The 15,259-nt window shown below is 47.7% G+C and overlaps 2 protein-coding genes across 2 annotated transcripts in view; both read right to left on the bottom strand.

The window, feature by feature from the left end:
• The window catches only part of LOC137614898 (solute carrier family 22 member 21-like), a 947,260-nt gene that overhangs the window by 904,780 nt on the left and 27,221 nt on the right, over positions 1-15,259 (bottom strand). The gene's annotated exons all lie outside the window — the stretch shown is intronic.
• Positions 10,468-11,013, bottom strand: LOC137614896 (uncharacterized). Its single transcript, XM_068344554.1, has one exon. The coding sequence runs from the start codon at positions 11,011-11,013 to the stop codon at positions 10,468-10,470; it is 546 nt and encodes a 181-aa protein (XP_068200655.1).

The following is a 15,259-nucleotide window of genomic DNA, read 5'->3' as shown; positions in this document are numbered from 1 at the left end:
TCATTGACGCGGTCGTTCTTTGCATGTACGTTTAGTTAGCCAGAACGACTTTCCCGGCATCTTTGGCTTTAATAACTTCAGCTATTTAGCAATTTAGCTAGGAACTCTTATATTATGCCCGTGTTGTCGTGGGCTGGCAGATTTTCCGAGCCACTAGAGTGCTAGGCTTCCTAGCCTAGGCACCTACATTCTTACTGCATGATATAACATTCCTGGTAAAGTTTTATTGAAGCTTAAGCAATATTCTATACAATTAAGATATTACTGCATAAATTTTCCTCTTCCAAGATAGTATACGAGAGAGTTTCGGTGACCGATTCTCACTGCGCCTAGGCTTCTAGCCTAGGGGCTTTGGTATACTTTCATACATGTCCCCAATTGCTCTTGTATTGTCTTTTAAGTGGAGACTGATACCTCCTATACATTTTAAGTCGATACTAATCTCCTGGTGATATCTTAGAGCAATTCCTCTCCCCTCTGACTAGCCTAGGCTATCCTCAGTTGGCTTTGCCTTGAACTGCGGTCTGGCAAATCTTTACTGGGGTGTTCCGTTTCTTTCTCTCAACCACTGAGTCGGTTTTTGAGTTTACAACGGGACATCAGAGTAGAATGTCTGTGTTTGACAATCGCCCGTCTTGGTGAAATAATTTCCCAAGTCAGGTTAGGTTGCCCTTACAGGAGGCTAGACCTCCCTAGGCCATTCCCTGGAGGATTTATATGATAATTTCCCCTCCCATGGCCTAGCAGACAGTCCTGTGCTGGTAGATCTTGGGCCGAAGAATTGAATTCTTCCTCTGCCTAAGGTCTCTGGCACTAGATTCTGTTCCCCTGTTGAGATTGCGGCCTGTGTGCCGTCTTCTCACTCTCAGACTAACCCAACCTAGGGAACTGATTTCCCAGGCCATGAGGTTGTCTACTCTAGGGATCAGAATCTTTTAGGTTAGGTGGTACCTTTCAGGTATTACCTCCCCTATAGGACCCTTGCCCTTCCCCAGCTGTCCTTTAGTGTTGGCCTAGCCATCACACATCCTGGCCATCATTCTACATTCCACCCTATGGGTAGTTGAAGAATTGGCTTGAGGTTCCCTGTCTGCCGGTGGCTGTGCCGGCTGCCGGCAGGAACCCTCCTCTATTTTAGAGTGTTCTTCAGTCCTCCCTTGGTCTGCCTTCCATATCCCTACTACCAATATGGATGGGATATGGTTGGATGGAAGCCCGAATATAATTCCCCCTTCCATATGAACCCTCCTTCTGGATGAAGGCCGGCAAGGCTGAGCCTTTGCCTTCCTCCATCCTCACTTTTCCTTTGTCTTACATTAACTCTGGGCGCCTGTCTGCCGGCAGTTAGCTCTGCCGCCACTTGCCATGGGCGACGCTGATCGACGACCCAATGACAATAGGCACACTCTGACCGGCCGCCGGCAACTATGTTGTCTGCCAGCAGCCGGCAATCCAAAGTCTGCAGACATTCTCCGCCGGCCGCCGGAAGGTTCCCCTTGATAGAGGGATCCTTCGGCTGCCGGCAGCAAAGCGTCTGCCGGCGACCTGCCGCCCATTATCCTGAAGGCAGTACTTACCTTCAATAGCCCAGGACATGCCGGAATATGCCAGCAGGCACTGCAGTACTGGCGGCAAGCCGCCGGCAGTCAGTGCTGTTGCCCATAAAAAATTTTGCAACTTACAAGGTGCTTCATGGGCAGCCTATTGTGAGACCATCACACCTAAGAGAGCGATTCTCTCTGCTCATTAATGGTTGACAGCCATTACCTAATTCCCCAATATTGAACTTGGAAGACAGTGCTAAGAAGACACTTTATATCCAAGGATATTATCTTCCCATAAAATTCGTTAAGAATTTAGTATTCGATATTGTAGGAGGTCATAGCAATGGGCTGGACAGGAGGCACATGTGGGTGTCTTTTCCTTTCTTCTAGCTTACTCTATCCTAAGCTAAATAATATTATAAAGTATGTATGATGAAATCTGAGAATTTCACCAAATACTTATATGCTCTTCTTTCTTTATAGGAGGAGCATCTCGAGTGCGGGAACAACTTCTGCAGGGTCCGCAGTAAGAACTTCTGCGCCCATGACATGTGTAGGACCCATGTGCGCTGCGCCATTACGAAGGGATCTCTTAAATATTGGGACCCACAGGTATGTACCGTTTGTGACAAACTGGTAAAGGAGGCTTTTGATGATCAGAAGTCTACAGAGTCAAGGGATGCAGCAAGAGCGATGCTGCAAAAATGGGTCAGGGGTTTTCAGAAGAACACCTCTGGCCCATATCTTCCTAACAAGAAGATGAGGGCTTGTTTGTTCCCTAGGGCATCTCCGGATGCAATCATTCCCCAGGGTCAACCTGAGATTCCCCTCATCCAGATTCCGATAGAATCTGTTGTATCAGATGCCTTGAAGGGCATCCAATTAGATGACAACATGTCGGTTGTCTCCGAGGAGACGGTACGTAGTCTCCTGGTAGAGGAATTGGAGCAGGAGGCTGCCTTACCTCCTGAAAGCGAAGCAGAGAAAGCCGAAACGATTTTGATTTCATCAGCTACGGTGGCCGAGCCGGTGCCGTCGACTTCTTCTTCTGCCCCCCAGCTAGATTCGATCACTAATACGCTGCACTAACTTTTGTCCACATTCCAGGACATGCAAAAGAAATCGTCCGAGAAGGAGGCTTCTCTACGGACGGAGATGCATCAGCTCGTGTCGACGCGTTTAGCCCCGAAGAAGCTAAACATCAAGGAACTTCCCACCTTTTCTGACATCAATCCTTGGAGGTATGCTGAGCACATGCCAATGTCAGGGGGGAAGATCTTCCTCTCCGAGAAACTGGGCACTGTCTCAGTAGATGATGTGGAGTTCTGGCCCAGTAAAGGGGCCTATCCGGATTGCTATGTCCACCTGAGGACGGAACCTTCGTCCAAAGAGGAGACAGAGCCGAAAGAGGTCATCGTTCTTGACCTCCCCAAGGCCCAGGCCTTGCTTACCAACACCTTGAAGCAGAGGGCCTTCACTAGCTCCAAGGTGCCGGCTCAGCAAGAAGCACCCTTCCTTCATTGCTGATCCCTCCCGTGCCTTCCCCTTTATGGACAAAGGGTTTAAGGCAGCCTTAAAGGCAGTTGAGGCAGGAAAACCTTGTCCTACACTCGAGGAGTGTAGACCCTTTTCCCTCGCCTTCCCATCTGATGATGCGGACTGGAAGGATGTTCACAACACCTTCTCAGTTGGGAAGCTGGAGGCAGACATTGCTGGACATCAGTTCGGTGAAGACCTCCCAAAGTTGTCGGACTTTCACCTGCGCAGGGAGCAGGAGACAAAAGAACAACTTGCCGCCTCTATGTCTCTGCAAACTGGGCTAGAGACAATGGCAAGCATTGCAGAAACCCCAGACATGTACATGGTCTTCGCCAAGGCTCATTTGGTGACGGTCACCAAAGACCTGTACAATTTTATTAAAGCCCAAAGGGCTTGCAGGGAGTTCGTGTTCGCCTCGGCTGCGGTGAGGCACGAACCAAGGAAGCTGATAGCCTCCAACATCTGGGGGAAAGACCTCTTCCCAAGCAAAGTGGTCAAAGAGGTTGTGGACAAAGCTGCAACGGAGAATAGGAATCTCCTCTCCAAGTGTGGCTTGTCCTCAAAGAGAAAGTCTTCCGCTGAAGAGGGTCCCCTGCCAAAAAAGAAGGCGAAACGACCAAGAGTGCCCTCTTGTCCTAGGCAACAACAGCTTCCCATGGCCACAGTGCCCCAGACGGTGGCACAACCAACCACCACCTTCCAGCTGGTGCCCCAGGCGCCTGTTTTCACCCCAGCTTTTGAAAGGCAATCAACGACCTTTAGGCCGAAGTCTCGAGGTTCCTTCCGAGGATCCTCTAGACGCCCCTTCAGAGGTAGGGGCAACAAAGGTGGACATGGCCAAAGAGGTAAATCCTCCAACCAGCGCTCAAAGTGAGATGCTACCGGTAGGAGGGAGATTTCTCCTTTTTCGGGATCGCTGGATCTTCGATCCCTGGGCCCACAGCTTAGTCAAGAATGGACTAGGGTGGAGTTGGAATACAACTCCACCAAACTTCCCTCAATTCTTCCAACACTCAACCCCCATATTGAAAGAATATGTTCAGAAACTCTTGAACAAGAGAGTTATAAGGAGGGCGAAGTCCATCAAATTCCAAGGAAGGCTATTTTGTGTTCCGAAGAAAGACTCAGAAAAGCTCAGAGTCATTCTGGACCTATCACCACTCAACAAGTTCATAGTGAACTACAAGTTCAGAATGCTGACGCTTCAACACATAAGGACCCTTTTGCCCAAACAGGCATACACAGTCTCCATAGACATGACGGATGCGTACTGGCACGTTCCAATCAACCGTCAAGTTTCCCCCTACCTAGGGTTCAAGCTACAGAAAAGACAGTACGTTTTCAGAGCCATGCCCTTTGGTCTAAACATAGCCCCAAGGGTATTCACCAAGATTGCGAACGCAGTCATTCATCAACTACGCCTAAAAGGAATTCAGGTGGTAGCCTACCTGGACGACTGGCTGGTGTGGGCAGCATCCAAGGAAGAGTGCACACAAGCCTCCAAGGAAGTGATCCACCTCCTGGAAGACCTAGGATTCAAGATCAACTTGGAAAAGTCTCGACTATCTCCAGCTCAGAAGTTCCAGTGGCTGGGTGTCCACTGGAACTTACAGTCACACTACCTCTCCATTCCATCAAAGAAGAGGAGAGAGATAGCGGGATCTGTCAAGAGACTCCTTCAATCCACCAGGATATCAAGAAGGCAACAGGAGAGAGTGTTGGGGTCCCTCCAGTTTGCCTCAGTGACAGACCCAGTATTGAGAGCTCAATTAAAAGATGCATCAGGAGTTTGGAGAAAATAAGCATCAAACGCTCAAAGAGATCTAAAGAGACCGATACCAAATCGTCTGCGATCCCTACTCAAGCCATGGTCGGAGGCCAAGTACCTAAAGAAGAAGGTACCCTTACAACCGCCTCCACCGTCAGTCGCCGTTCACACAGATGCCTCAAAGGAAGGGTGAGGAGGCCACTCTCACCATCGGAAAGTCCAAGGAACCTGGTCTTCCCTCTCCAAAACCTTCCACATCAACTATCTGGAAGCCATGGCAGTTTTTCTCTCACTGAAGAAACTGAAACTTCGCTGCTCAATCCACATCTGACTGGTTCTAGACAGTGAGGTTATAATGAGATGCCTAAATCGACAGGGCTTGAGATCGCCTCAAATAAATCAAGTAATATTGGCCATCCTCCGGCTAGCGGAGAAGAAGAGATGGCACTTGTCAGCAGTCCAACTTCAAAGGTTCCGCTAGAGTCAGAATGGTCCCTAGACGCAAGATCATTCTCCTTCATCTTACGCAAAGTCCCAGGACTGCAGATAGACCTCTTCGCAACGAACAACAACAAGAAGCTACCCCGGTATGTAGCCCCGTAAGAGGATCCTCTAGTGGAGGCGACGTACGCAATGTCCATAGATTGGAACAGATTGTCCAAGATCTACCTGTTCCCTCCAACCAACCTTCTGCTGAAAGTCCTCAACAAACTGAGATCCTTTCATGGAACAGCAGCGATAGCGGCCCAAAAGTGGCCCAATAGCATTTGGTTCCCCCTGGTAACGGAACTACGCCTGAAGCTGATCCCGTTGCCGGATCCAGTTCTGACTCAGCAAGTGCAGAAATTGACTGTCTCAGTTTCATCACAGAAAACCCAAAACCTTCATCTCATGATTTTCTCACCTTAGCAGTCAAGAAAAGGTTCAGAATTTCAAGGGACAGTATTAACTTCTTAGAGGAATACAAGTCAAAGTCAACAAGAAGACAATATGAGTCTTCCTGGAAAAAATGGGTCGCCTTTGTCAAGGCAAAGAAACCTAAGGAGATTTCTACGGATTTCCGCTTGTCCTTCTTCATCCATCTCCATGAACAATACGATTACTACGTGCAAAGCCGCCCTAACCAGACCAGTGCTTTATGCCTTCCAGGTAGACTTCTCTAACAAAATCTTCAACAAGATTCCCAAAGCCTGCGCTAAACTTCGGCCCGCAGTCCCTCCAAAGCCCATTTCATGGTCCTTGGATAAGGTTCTTCACTTAGCATCAACTCTGAACAACGAAGATTGCTCTCTGAAAAACTTGACTCAAAAGGTGATATTCTTATTTGCACTAGCCTCAGGAGCCAGAATTAGCGAAATAGTGGCCCTCTCGAGGGATGATGGCCACATTCAGTTCACAGACTGCGGAGAACTGAACCTCTTTCCGGACCCATCGTTTCTCGACAAGAACGACCTGCCTACTAAGAGGTGGGGTCCCTGGAGAATCTGCCCTCTGAAGGAAGAAGCATCCCTCTGTCCAGTGGAATGCCTAAAGGTCTATCTTCGTAGAACTTCAGACTTTAAGGGAGGTCAGCTTTTCAGGGGAGAAACATCAGGTTCAAGATTATCCTTGAAACAGATAAGGGCGAAAATCACCTATTTCATTCACAGAGCGGATCCAGACAGTGCACCCGCAGGTCATGATCCGAGAAAAGTTGCCTCGTCTCTAAATTTCTTTCAAACCATGTCGTTTGAAAGCCTTCGCGCTTATACTGGATGGAAGTCATCCAGGGTCTTTTCCAAACACTACGCGAAGCAGTTACAAGAGATCAAGCATTTTGTGGTGGCAGCAGGTAGTGTACTAAAACCTGCCGCTTGATCTCTGCGAAGAACAGTGCTCTAATTGGGACTTTTAGTGAAGGGTGTACATGATAGACTCTAAGGTATACCATGTTGAGTGATGTGTCCAGTACATGACACTATAGACTGTTCTAACTACACAGGTGACATTAAGCATAATAGATTAACACATGTGCCATGCATACTTATATGCATAGTGTTCCGTGTAACAACAGAATACATAGTGAAATATTCCATATTTCCCTTAGAGTGGCTTGTGTTTCCTTTTCAGGTGAAACTTTATTATATTTGTTATTACTAATTATGCTTTTATGCAGATATATTCAGCGTAAAATGTAATTGACTGTTACAACCATGATTTCTATTTTTCTATTGTAATAAAACAATAGTAGGAATCTTTGCATCTCATTTCGCCCCAAATATTCTAAACAGTTAATAAAAGTCTTTTTATCCTATTAAATTTAAGAAAATATTAGGAACCAAGGTTCTTTCTGTTCCAAGCAAACATTCTTCAGATAACTTGTTATGCTGTTAAGCTCAGTCACGGGTAATGACTGATTGTACTAAGCAGTTTATCTTACTGAATTAAGGTTTCCTACACGTATATAAACCTGTCTGTTTCGGCTAACAACCAGACCCGGGAGGTATCAGTAACCTACACAGATCAATGCCATTTAGAGTACAAACTATGCTTTATGTATATGACGACACTAATATACAAACTTGTTTGCTAATTTGTTCCTTGAACTCACAATCCTCGGGTTTTTTCCTAGAGTCTACCCAGACTCTTCCCTGTAGGGGGCAGGAAGCACTGATATAGTCTATGATCAGTTGAATGATGTATAACGGTAACATCAAGTGTCTCTAGGTCCAGACGACCAAGGAAAATTTATCTCGAGATGACCGGCACTATTGAAAATCCACAGATACATTAATGCTCACGACGACATGGCCTGAGCCCAAAAAATAGATTTTGAATGAAGCGAAAAATCTATTTTTGGGTGAGGTAGCCATGTCGTCCTGATGGACCCACCCTCTTCTTGACAAAAGGATAATGAATCCCTCCCTAATATACTGTATCTGTAACACCTACAAAAGCTACAAAGAATGACTAGATGGCGCCACGCAGTGGCGGGTTGGCGTCCAATTACAGTACAGTAGGAGCGTTGCTTTAATAACGGCTCTCCTATAATTCTTGCCACTTTCCCCTCGAAGCGAAAACGTGTCAAGAATACGTCCTCTGATACTATGCGATATGCCTTTTAAAATTATTAAGGGATATTCGCTCCAGGAGTTAGAATTCTGGATACCTTTGGTAAATTCTCTGGGATATATCACTGTAGTCAAATATAACCTAGGAAGCTACTAAGAAGGAACTTCCATCAGGACGACATGGCTACCTCACCCAAAAATAGATTTTTCGCTTCGCTCAAAATCCATTAATTAAATACATTGATGATTACAAGTAAAATACCCATTGCCTTATGCAGTAATAGGGGATATGAAAGACAGTTATTAATAAAAAATCTGGGTGGAAGAATCTATCCTCAGCTTCTTGACCTGTATGTCTGAATTGTGATAGCTTTGAAACCAAAAATGCCAACCTGCCCGAAGCTGATAAGCAGGACATTGCCCGTAAACATATAATGAATATAGGGTTCCCCATTTATGTGGATAGTTGTTTAAGGACAACCAGATTATGCCAGAGCACCAGCCACCTGTTGAGATACTACCACTAGAGAGCTATGGGGTCCTTTGACTGGCCAGACAGAACTGTATTGGATCCTTCTCTCTGATTACAGTTTACTTTCCCTTTGTCTACTCATACAGTGAATAGTCTGGTCTATTCTTTACAGATTCTCCTATGTCCTCATTCACCTGAGAACATTGACATTACCAAACAATTCTTCTTCACCCAAGGGGTTAACTACTGCACTGTAATTGTTCAGTAGCTACTTTCCTCTTGGTTAGGGTAGAAGAGACTCTTTAGCTATGGTAAGCAACTCTTCCAGGAGAAGAACACTCCAAAATAAAACCATTGTTCTCTAGTCTTCGGTAGTGGCATAGCCTCTGTACCATGGTCTTCCACTGTCTTGAGTTACATACATACATACATATACCAAGGAACTTCCCCCAATTTTGGGGGATAGCCGACATCAACAATGAAACAAAAAAAAAGGGGGGGAACCTCTCCTCTCTACGTTCCTCCTAGCCTGACAAGGGACTCAACCGAGTTCAGCTGGTACTGCTAGGGTGCCACAGCCCACCTTCCCCCGTTATCCACCACTGATGAAGCTTCATAATGCTGAATCCCCTACTGCTGCTACCTTCACAATCATCTAAGGCACCGCAGGGAGCAGCATGGCTTACCGGAATTGCGCCACAATCGCTCGCCATTCATTCCTATTTCTAGCACGCTCTCTTGCCTCTCTCACATCTATCCTCCTATCACCCAGAGATTTCTTCACTCCATCCATCCACACAAACCTTGGCCTTCCTCTTGTACTTCTCCCATCAACTCTTGCATTCATCACCTTTTTTAGCAGACAGCCATTTTCCATTCTCTCAACATAGCCAAACCACCTCAACACATTCATATCCACTCTAGCTGCTAACTCATTTCTTACAGCCGTTCTCACCCTCACCACTTCGTTCCTAACCCTTTCTACCCGAGGTACACTTGAGGATTTACTTGGGCACACTATTCTATCTAATTCTTCTTCCTCTTGTTTTGTTAAAGTTTTTATAGTTTGTATAGGAAATATCTATTTCAATGTTGTCACTGTTCTTAAAATATTTTATTATTACTTATTTCCTTTCCTCACAGGACACTTTACCTGTTGGGACCCCTGGACTTATAGCATCTTGCTTTACCAACTAGGGTTGTAGCTTAGCAAATGATAATAATAATAATAATAATAATAATAATAATGATAATAATGGAGAATATTACACAGTCATGCAGAATATTCAAGATATGGTGAAATAAGAGGGGAGTGTAGGAATTACTGTAAACAACATCAGACTAATGGCAGCCTTTAGGACATTATCAAGAAGGATCAGAAAGGTGACACCCCAAATTTGCCAGAGAGCAGGCTTTGGTGAGCAGACCTCTAGCTTGTGTTGATAGTGTTGGGAAGAAGGTCATATAAATTCCTTATTCTAACAAAAACCTTCTACTCGTATAATTACTTTTGAATGGTAATTTTTATGAAGGATGATTTACTAAATTTACTATATGCAATCTAATATCTTTAGATCTTTTCTCTACTGAGTGCCTTTCTAGTCTATTTAAAGGTTTTTTTAAGATTATAAGGACAGTGAGACGAGCTATCACCAACAACTGACGGTTTATTCAAACAGGTGCAAGAATATATTACAAGGTGCGGATGGAAATGTAGCATGCGCGTTGGCGCCAATCTGGCTAGAACCAACCACCACAAAAAGTGTGTTTCTTCACACGTACAAATACTCGAAATAAAAGTTAATGAAATAATGCAATGTAATGAGAAATACATGAAATTGTAGCTCTGAGGGAGCGGAACAAATATATACAATTAGCCACAGTGTGGCGAAAGGAGAAATCAAATGAAATGGAGAATTCGATGAGAATGCTGAACGACGGAGGGAGCGATGTCCTTACAAGTACTCCCCCCCCCCCCCAAGACATCAGGCGGTGTAGAAGGCTGATGAGGCTAGTATTCGTATCGTTTCGGGCGTTGGAGGGCTCCTCTTGTTTTTGAACGAAAGGGCGCGTCGGCGGTCGGCGTATGGATAGCTACCTCTCACTGTCGTTTGTTGCTCTTTGAGGTGGCACTCTGGATCTGCCAGGTCCCACGGAGGCAGTGTCGCTTCCTTCAAGAAACGTCGGTTTCACGCGGTCTATTGAGACCCAGTCCTCTTGACCATGCACATTGAGAAGGAAGGCTTTCGTCGTTTTACTGATGACTCGGAAAGGGCCGTGATTGGGTCTGGTCAGCGGCTGTCGATGAGCGTCGACGCGGACAAAAACATATCCACAGTCGTCCAGGATCCTTAGCTTGAAATGCTTAGTTCTGTCCTGGTAAGTTTTAAGACATGGCCTGAACTTCCTGGCGATGTCCCTAAGGTGATCCAATAGCGTGTCGTCGGTGGATGTGGGAAAGAATTCGCCGGGAACTGTGAGCGTCTCTCCGTAAACCTTTTCAGCAGGCGATGGCTCGCCATCTGCGCGAGGGGCGGTGCGAAGGCCGAGAAGTACCCAAGAAAGGCGTGATTTCCAGTCCGCGTCGGTGCAGCTCGCCATCAGGGACGCCTTGAGGGCACAATGAGTTCGTTCGACCATGCCGTTTGCTGCGGGGTTGTATCCCATGGTGCTGTGGAGTGTCGTTCCCATCAGGTTTGCTAGAGCGAGCCATATCTCTGACAGGAAAGCGGGGCCTCTGTCCGTCATGATGTCGTCAGGAACGCCAAATCTGCTCACCCAGCTCGACAAAAGGGCTTCAGCACATGCTTGGGTCGTAGCTTCCATCATCGGTGATGCTTCCAACCATCTCGTGGAGCGATCTATGATAGTCAGCAGGTAGCAAGCAGATCCTGAAGGCAGCAAAGGTCCCACGACGTCGATGTGGATGTGACCGAAACGCCTTTTCGGTTGGGGAAAATCACCTATCCCCGATTCGGAGTGACGGCTGATCTTACTTCTCTGGCAATTGATGCATGTCTTCGCCCATTCCTGGGTGTCCTTTTTGATCCCTGGCCAGATGAACTTCTCAGACAGGAGGCAAGCAGTGGTGCGTCCCGAGGGGTGTGAAAGTCCACGGATGATGTTGAATATCTTCCTTCTGCAGGAAGCGGGAATCCAGGGACGTGGGCAGCCGGTGCTGGTGTCGCAGAGGATGGTTACTCCTGCCGGCCCGAGGGGAATTGCAGTTATCTTGAGCTTAGATGGCCCCGTCAGGTGATCCTGTGCCTCTTAGTCGTTGCGCTGCTCGGATGCGAGGTCGGCGTAGTCAATTCCCAGGTGGATTGCATCGATTTCAATCCTTGAAAGGGCGTCTGCTACTGGATTTTTCTTTCCAGGAACATAGCTTATGGTGCACACGAATTCGGCGATTGCTGCAAAATGGCGTTGTTGTCGGGAGGACCATGCGTGTGTCGATTTTGTGAAGGCGTGTACGAGAGGTTGATGGTCCGTTGTGATGGTGAAGGGTGTGCCCTCCAGGATGTACCTGAAGTGGCGGACAGCGAGGTAGACGGTGAGGAGCTCCCTGTCGAAGGTGCTGTATCTTATTTCGGCGAGTTTCAGCTTTCTGCTGAAGAATGCCAACGGTCGTGGAGAACCATCGACGAGCTGTTCCAGCACAGCTCCACAGGCGACGTTGCTGGCGTCGGTCGTCAGTCGCAGAGGGGTGTTGTCGTCGAAGTACGCCAGGGTGGTGGCGTTTGCGAGGGCGTCTTTTGTTCTGGTGAATGCGTGTTGTTGTGGGGAACCCCACTCAAGTTTCTTCGCCTTTCCCTTCAGGACGTCGTCGAGGGGGGTCAGGGTCTGTGCGATGTTGGGGATGAAGCGCCTGTAGTAATTGACCATCCCCAGGAACTCCTGAAGTTGGCGGGTGGTCGTAGGTGTCGGGAAATTCCTGATGGCGTCCACCTTGGTTGTCATGGGTTTTACCCCACACGAGGACACGCGATGAACGAGAAAGTCCACTCCTTCAGCGCCGAATGTGCATTTATCGAAACGTACAACCAGGCTATTCTCCTGCAGGCATTTGAGAATGCCGCGGACGTGCCTCCAGTGTTCCTCCTTGGTCCTTGAGAATATCAGGATGTCGTCGACGTAGCAGACGCAGAATGGTAGGTCGCCCAGGATGCTATCCATTAGGCTTTGGAAGGTCGCCCCCGCATTGCGTAGACCAAAGGTTGAGTATGCGAAGGTCTAGGATCCGAACGGTGTCACAATGGCAGTCTTCGGAATGTCCTCTGGAAATACGGAGACCTGGAAGTAAGACTTGAGAAGGTCCATCTTGGTGAAGTGTTTCGCGCCATGCAACGCATTCGTCAGGTCCTGCATGTTGGGCAGAGGGTAGTGGTCGGGCGTTGGGATGAGGTTGAGGTGCCTGTAGTCGCCGCAAGGTTTCCAGGTCCGGTCGGGCTTCTTTACCATGTGGAGGGGAGATGCCCAGGGTCTCGATGCTTTCTTACAGATACCCATGCGTTCCATGTCCTCAAAGGCGCGTTTGGCGTCCCTCAGCTTCTGGGGCGGGAGGCGGCGGAATTTGGCGTGTGTAGGAGGTCCCGTCGTTTTGATGTGGTGGTAGATCCCGTGCTTGGAGGGGGATCCCGGCGATTGGCGGAGCTCGGGCTTGAAAACGTCGGGAAATTCCTGCAGAAGGTCGGCGTAGTGCTGCATCATTACAGCGGATACGGACATTGTGGCAAGGCCGGCTCTTAGGGCGCGGAACCGGAAGGTTCCTGTGTCGACGAGGCATTTCCCAGCAACGTCGATGAGTAGTCCGTGGTGAGCGAGGAAATCAGCGATGGCTAAGGGCCAGGAATACGAACGGCCCATGATAGATATCCTGAGGACCCTAGTCCCATAACACTGTATGGGAGACCCGTTGGGGGCGACGAGCGAGGGGGCGTCTTTGGGGGACCACGGTCTAGGTCAACTTGTGACGGCGGGAACGTTGACTGTATAGCACCGGTGTCGACCATAAGTCTACGGTTGGAGACGGTGTCGAGGATATAAAAACCATTCTTGCCTTGGTATCCTGCAGCTGCGATGGTGGTAGGTGGTTTCTTCTGCCGTCGCCTTCTAGAGAAATTGCATGGTGCCCTACATTTCTTGGCGTCGCTGCCGAACTGCTGATGGTAGAAGCACCAAGCTGGATTAAGCCTAGGGCTTGGACGTGTTGGTTGCGGTGGTTTCCTCCTTGCCAGAGCATTGATCTCGTCATCGTCGTTAGGAGGCGTTGCTGAAGAGTCTATGGAAGAGCAGCTGAAGGAAGAGAATGAAGACGATACTGATAATGATGCTCCGAGGCGGGATGCTTTGGAAGCCTCGTGGAGCTTCTGAGCCTTCGACAGGAGTTCGTTCATCGGAAGCGTGTCGGCGTCCGTCAATTGGGCCCTTACGTCCTGCGGCAGGCGTCGAAGGAAAATCTCGCAAGATAGGCTAATCTCGTGCCGTCGGCCGTTGCTGTCGGTCTCAGGAAGCATTAGCAGGCCGGTCAACTCGTCCCATGCCTCGACAGGAGAAGTGTCACCCATGGGTTTGCCGGCGAGATCCAGGACCTTCTGTGCCCTCGCTGAAACAGAGAGTGAGTAGATACCGATTAGTTTCGTTCTCAGGTCGTCGTAGGAAACTTGGCCAGCCTTGGCGTCAAGCCATGGGGAAATCTTGTCAAATACCTCCTCTGTGATGGAGGTGAGAACGATGTCTGCCTTGGCGCAGGAGTCGCTGAGCCTAGCGACTCGGAAGAGTACGTCTGCTCTCAGGAACCAGGAAGCGGTGTTATGTTGAGAAAACGGCGGCAGTTTGACTTTGGGCGTGGAGGCGAGGCCGTTGGGCGTGATGGGCGGGTTGAATCCACCATTGTGGTCAGTCGACGAGTCAGCGAAGAGGTGAGAAGTTGAAATGTCGGATAAGCTCATCCTACTGCCTTACAAACGCACCAAGGTGTGGGATAACCAAAGGCCGAAGCTCACACCTAAGGTAACGGAGTAAAAGAAGGTAGCACGGCCGTAGTGAGTCCATTAATGGCAAAGCCAAAACCGCTGATACTACTTCAACTCCGGGGTCACCAGTTACAAGGACAGTGAGACGAGCTATCACCACCAACTGACGGTTTATTCAAACAGGTGCGAGATTATATTACAAGGTGCGGACGGAAATGTAGCATGCGCGCTGGCACCAATCTGGCTAGAACCAACCGCCACAATGTAATGAGAAATATATGAAATTGTAGCTCTGAGGGAGCGGTACAAATATATACAATTAGCCACAGTGTGGCGAAAGGAGAATTCAAATGAAATGGAGAATTTGATGAGAATGCTGAACGACAGAGGGAGCAATGTCCTTACAAGCTTAATGTAATTTATTTTGACAAAGTAAATTTTAGAGCGCACAAGTTGATAGATTAAATATCTGAAACATGTGTTTTGCAAAGTAAGATTTTTACCAGATGATGATTTCACGATAATATCAAGGAGAGAAAGAGAGAGAGAGAGAGAGAGAGAGAGAGAGAGAGAGAGAGAGAGAGAGAGAGAGAGAGAGAGGTGTCTTGGGAGTGACAATCACAATACAGAAGGTTAATGTTTATCCAGCGAAGCTCTGTTAATCATTTTTCACTTGTATGCTCATCTTCTCTAATTAACGGCAGATTTAACTTAAGTTTCAACTAAAACACAGTAGGCATCTTGTCAGTTGGAGCCAAGAAGAATGTATATCTTTAGAAAAAATACGACTTGAATAGTTCTCTTTTGTACAGTTTTTGCAGTATTCCGACCTGTTCTGGTTTCAGTCATTAGCTTTTCAAAGAGCTTAGATGCTTTGCAAGGAGAACAAACTTGGTGCCCTTAAATATTTA

The sequence above is a fragment of the Palaemon carinicauda genome, chromosome 21, assembly GCF_036898095.1.
Source record: "Palaemon carinicauda isolate YSFRI2023 chromosome 21, ASM3689809v2, whole genome shotgun sequence".
Taxonomy (NCBI): Eukaryota; Metazoa; Arthropoda; class Malacostraca; order Decapoda; family Palaemonidae; genus Palaemon; species Palaemon carinicauda.
Note: the sequence above shows the minus strand (reverse complement) of the source record. Positions and strands in the feature narration are given on the sequence as shown.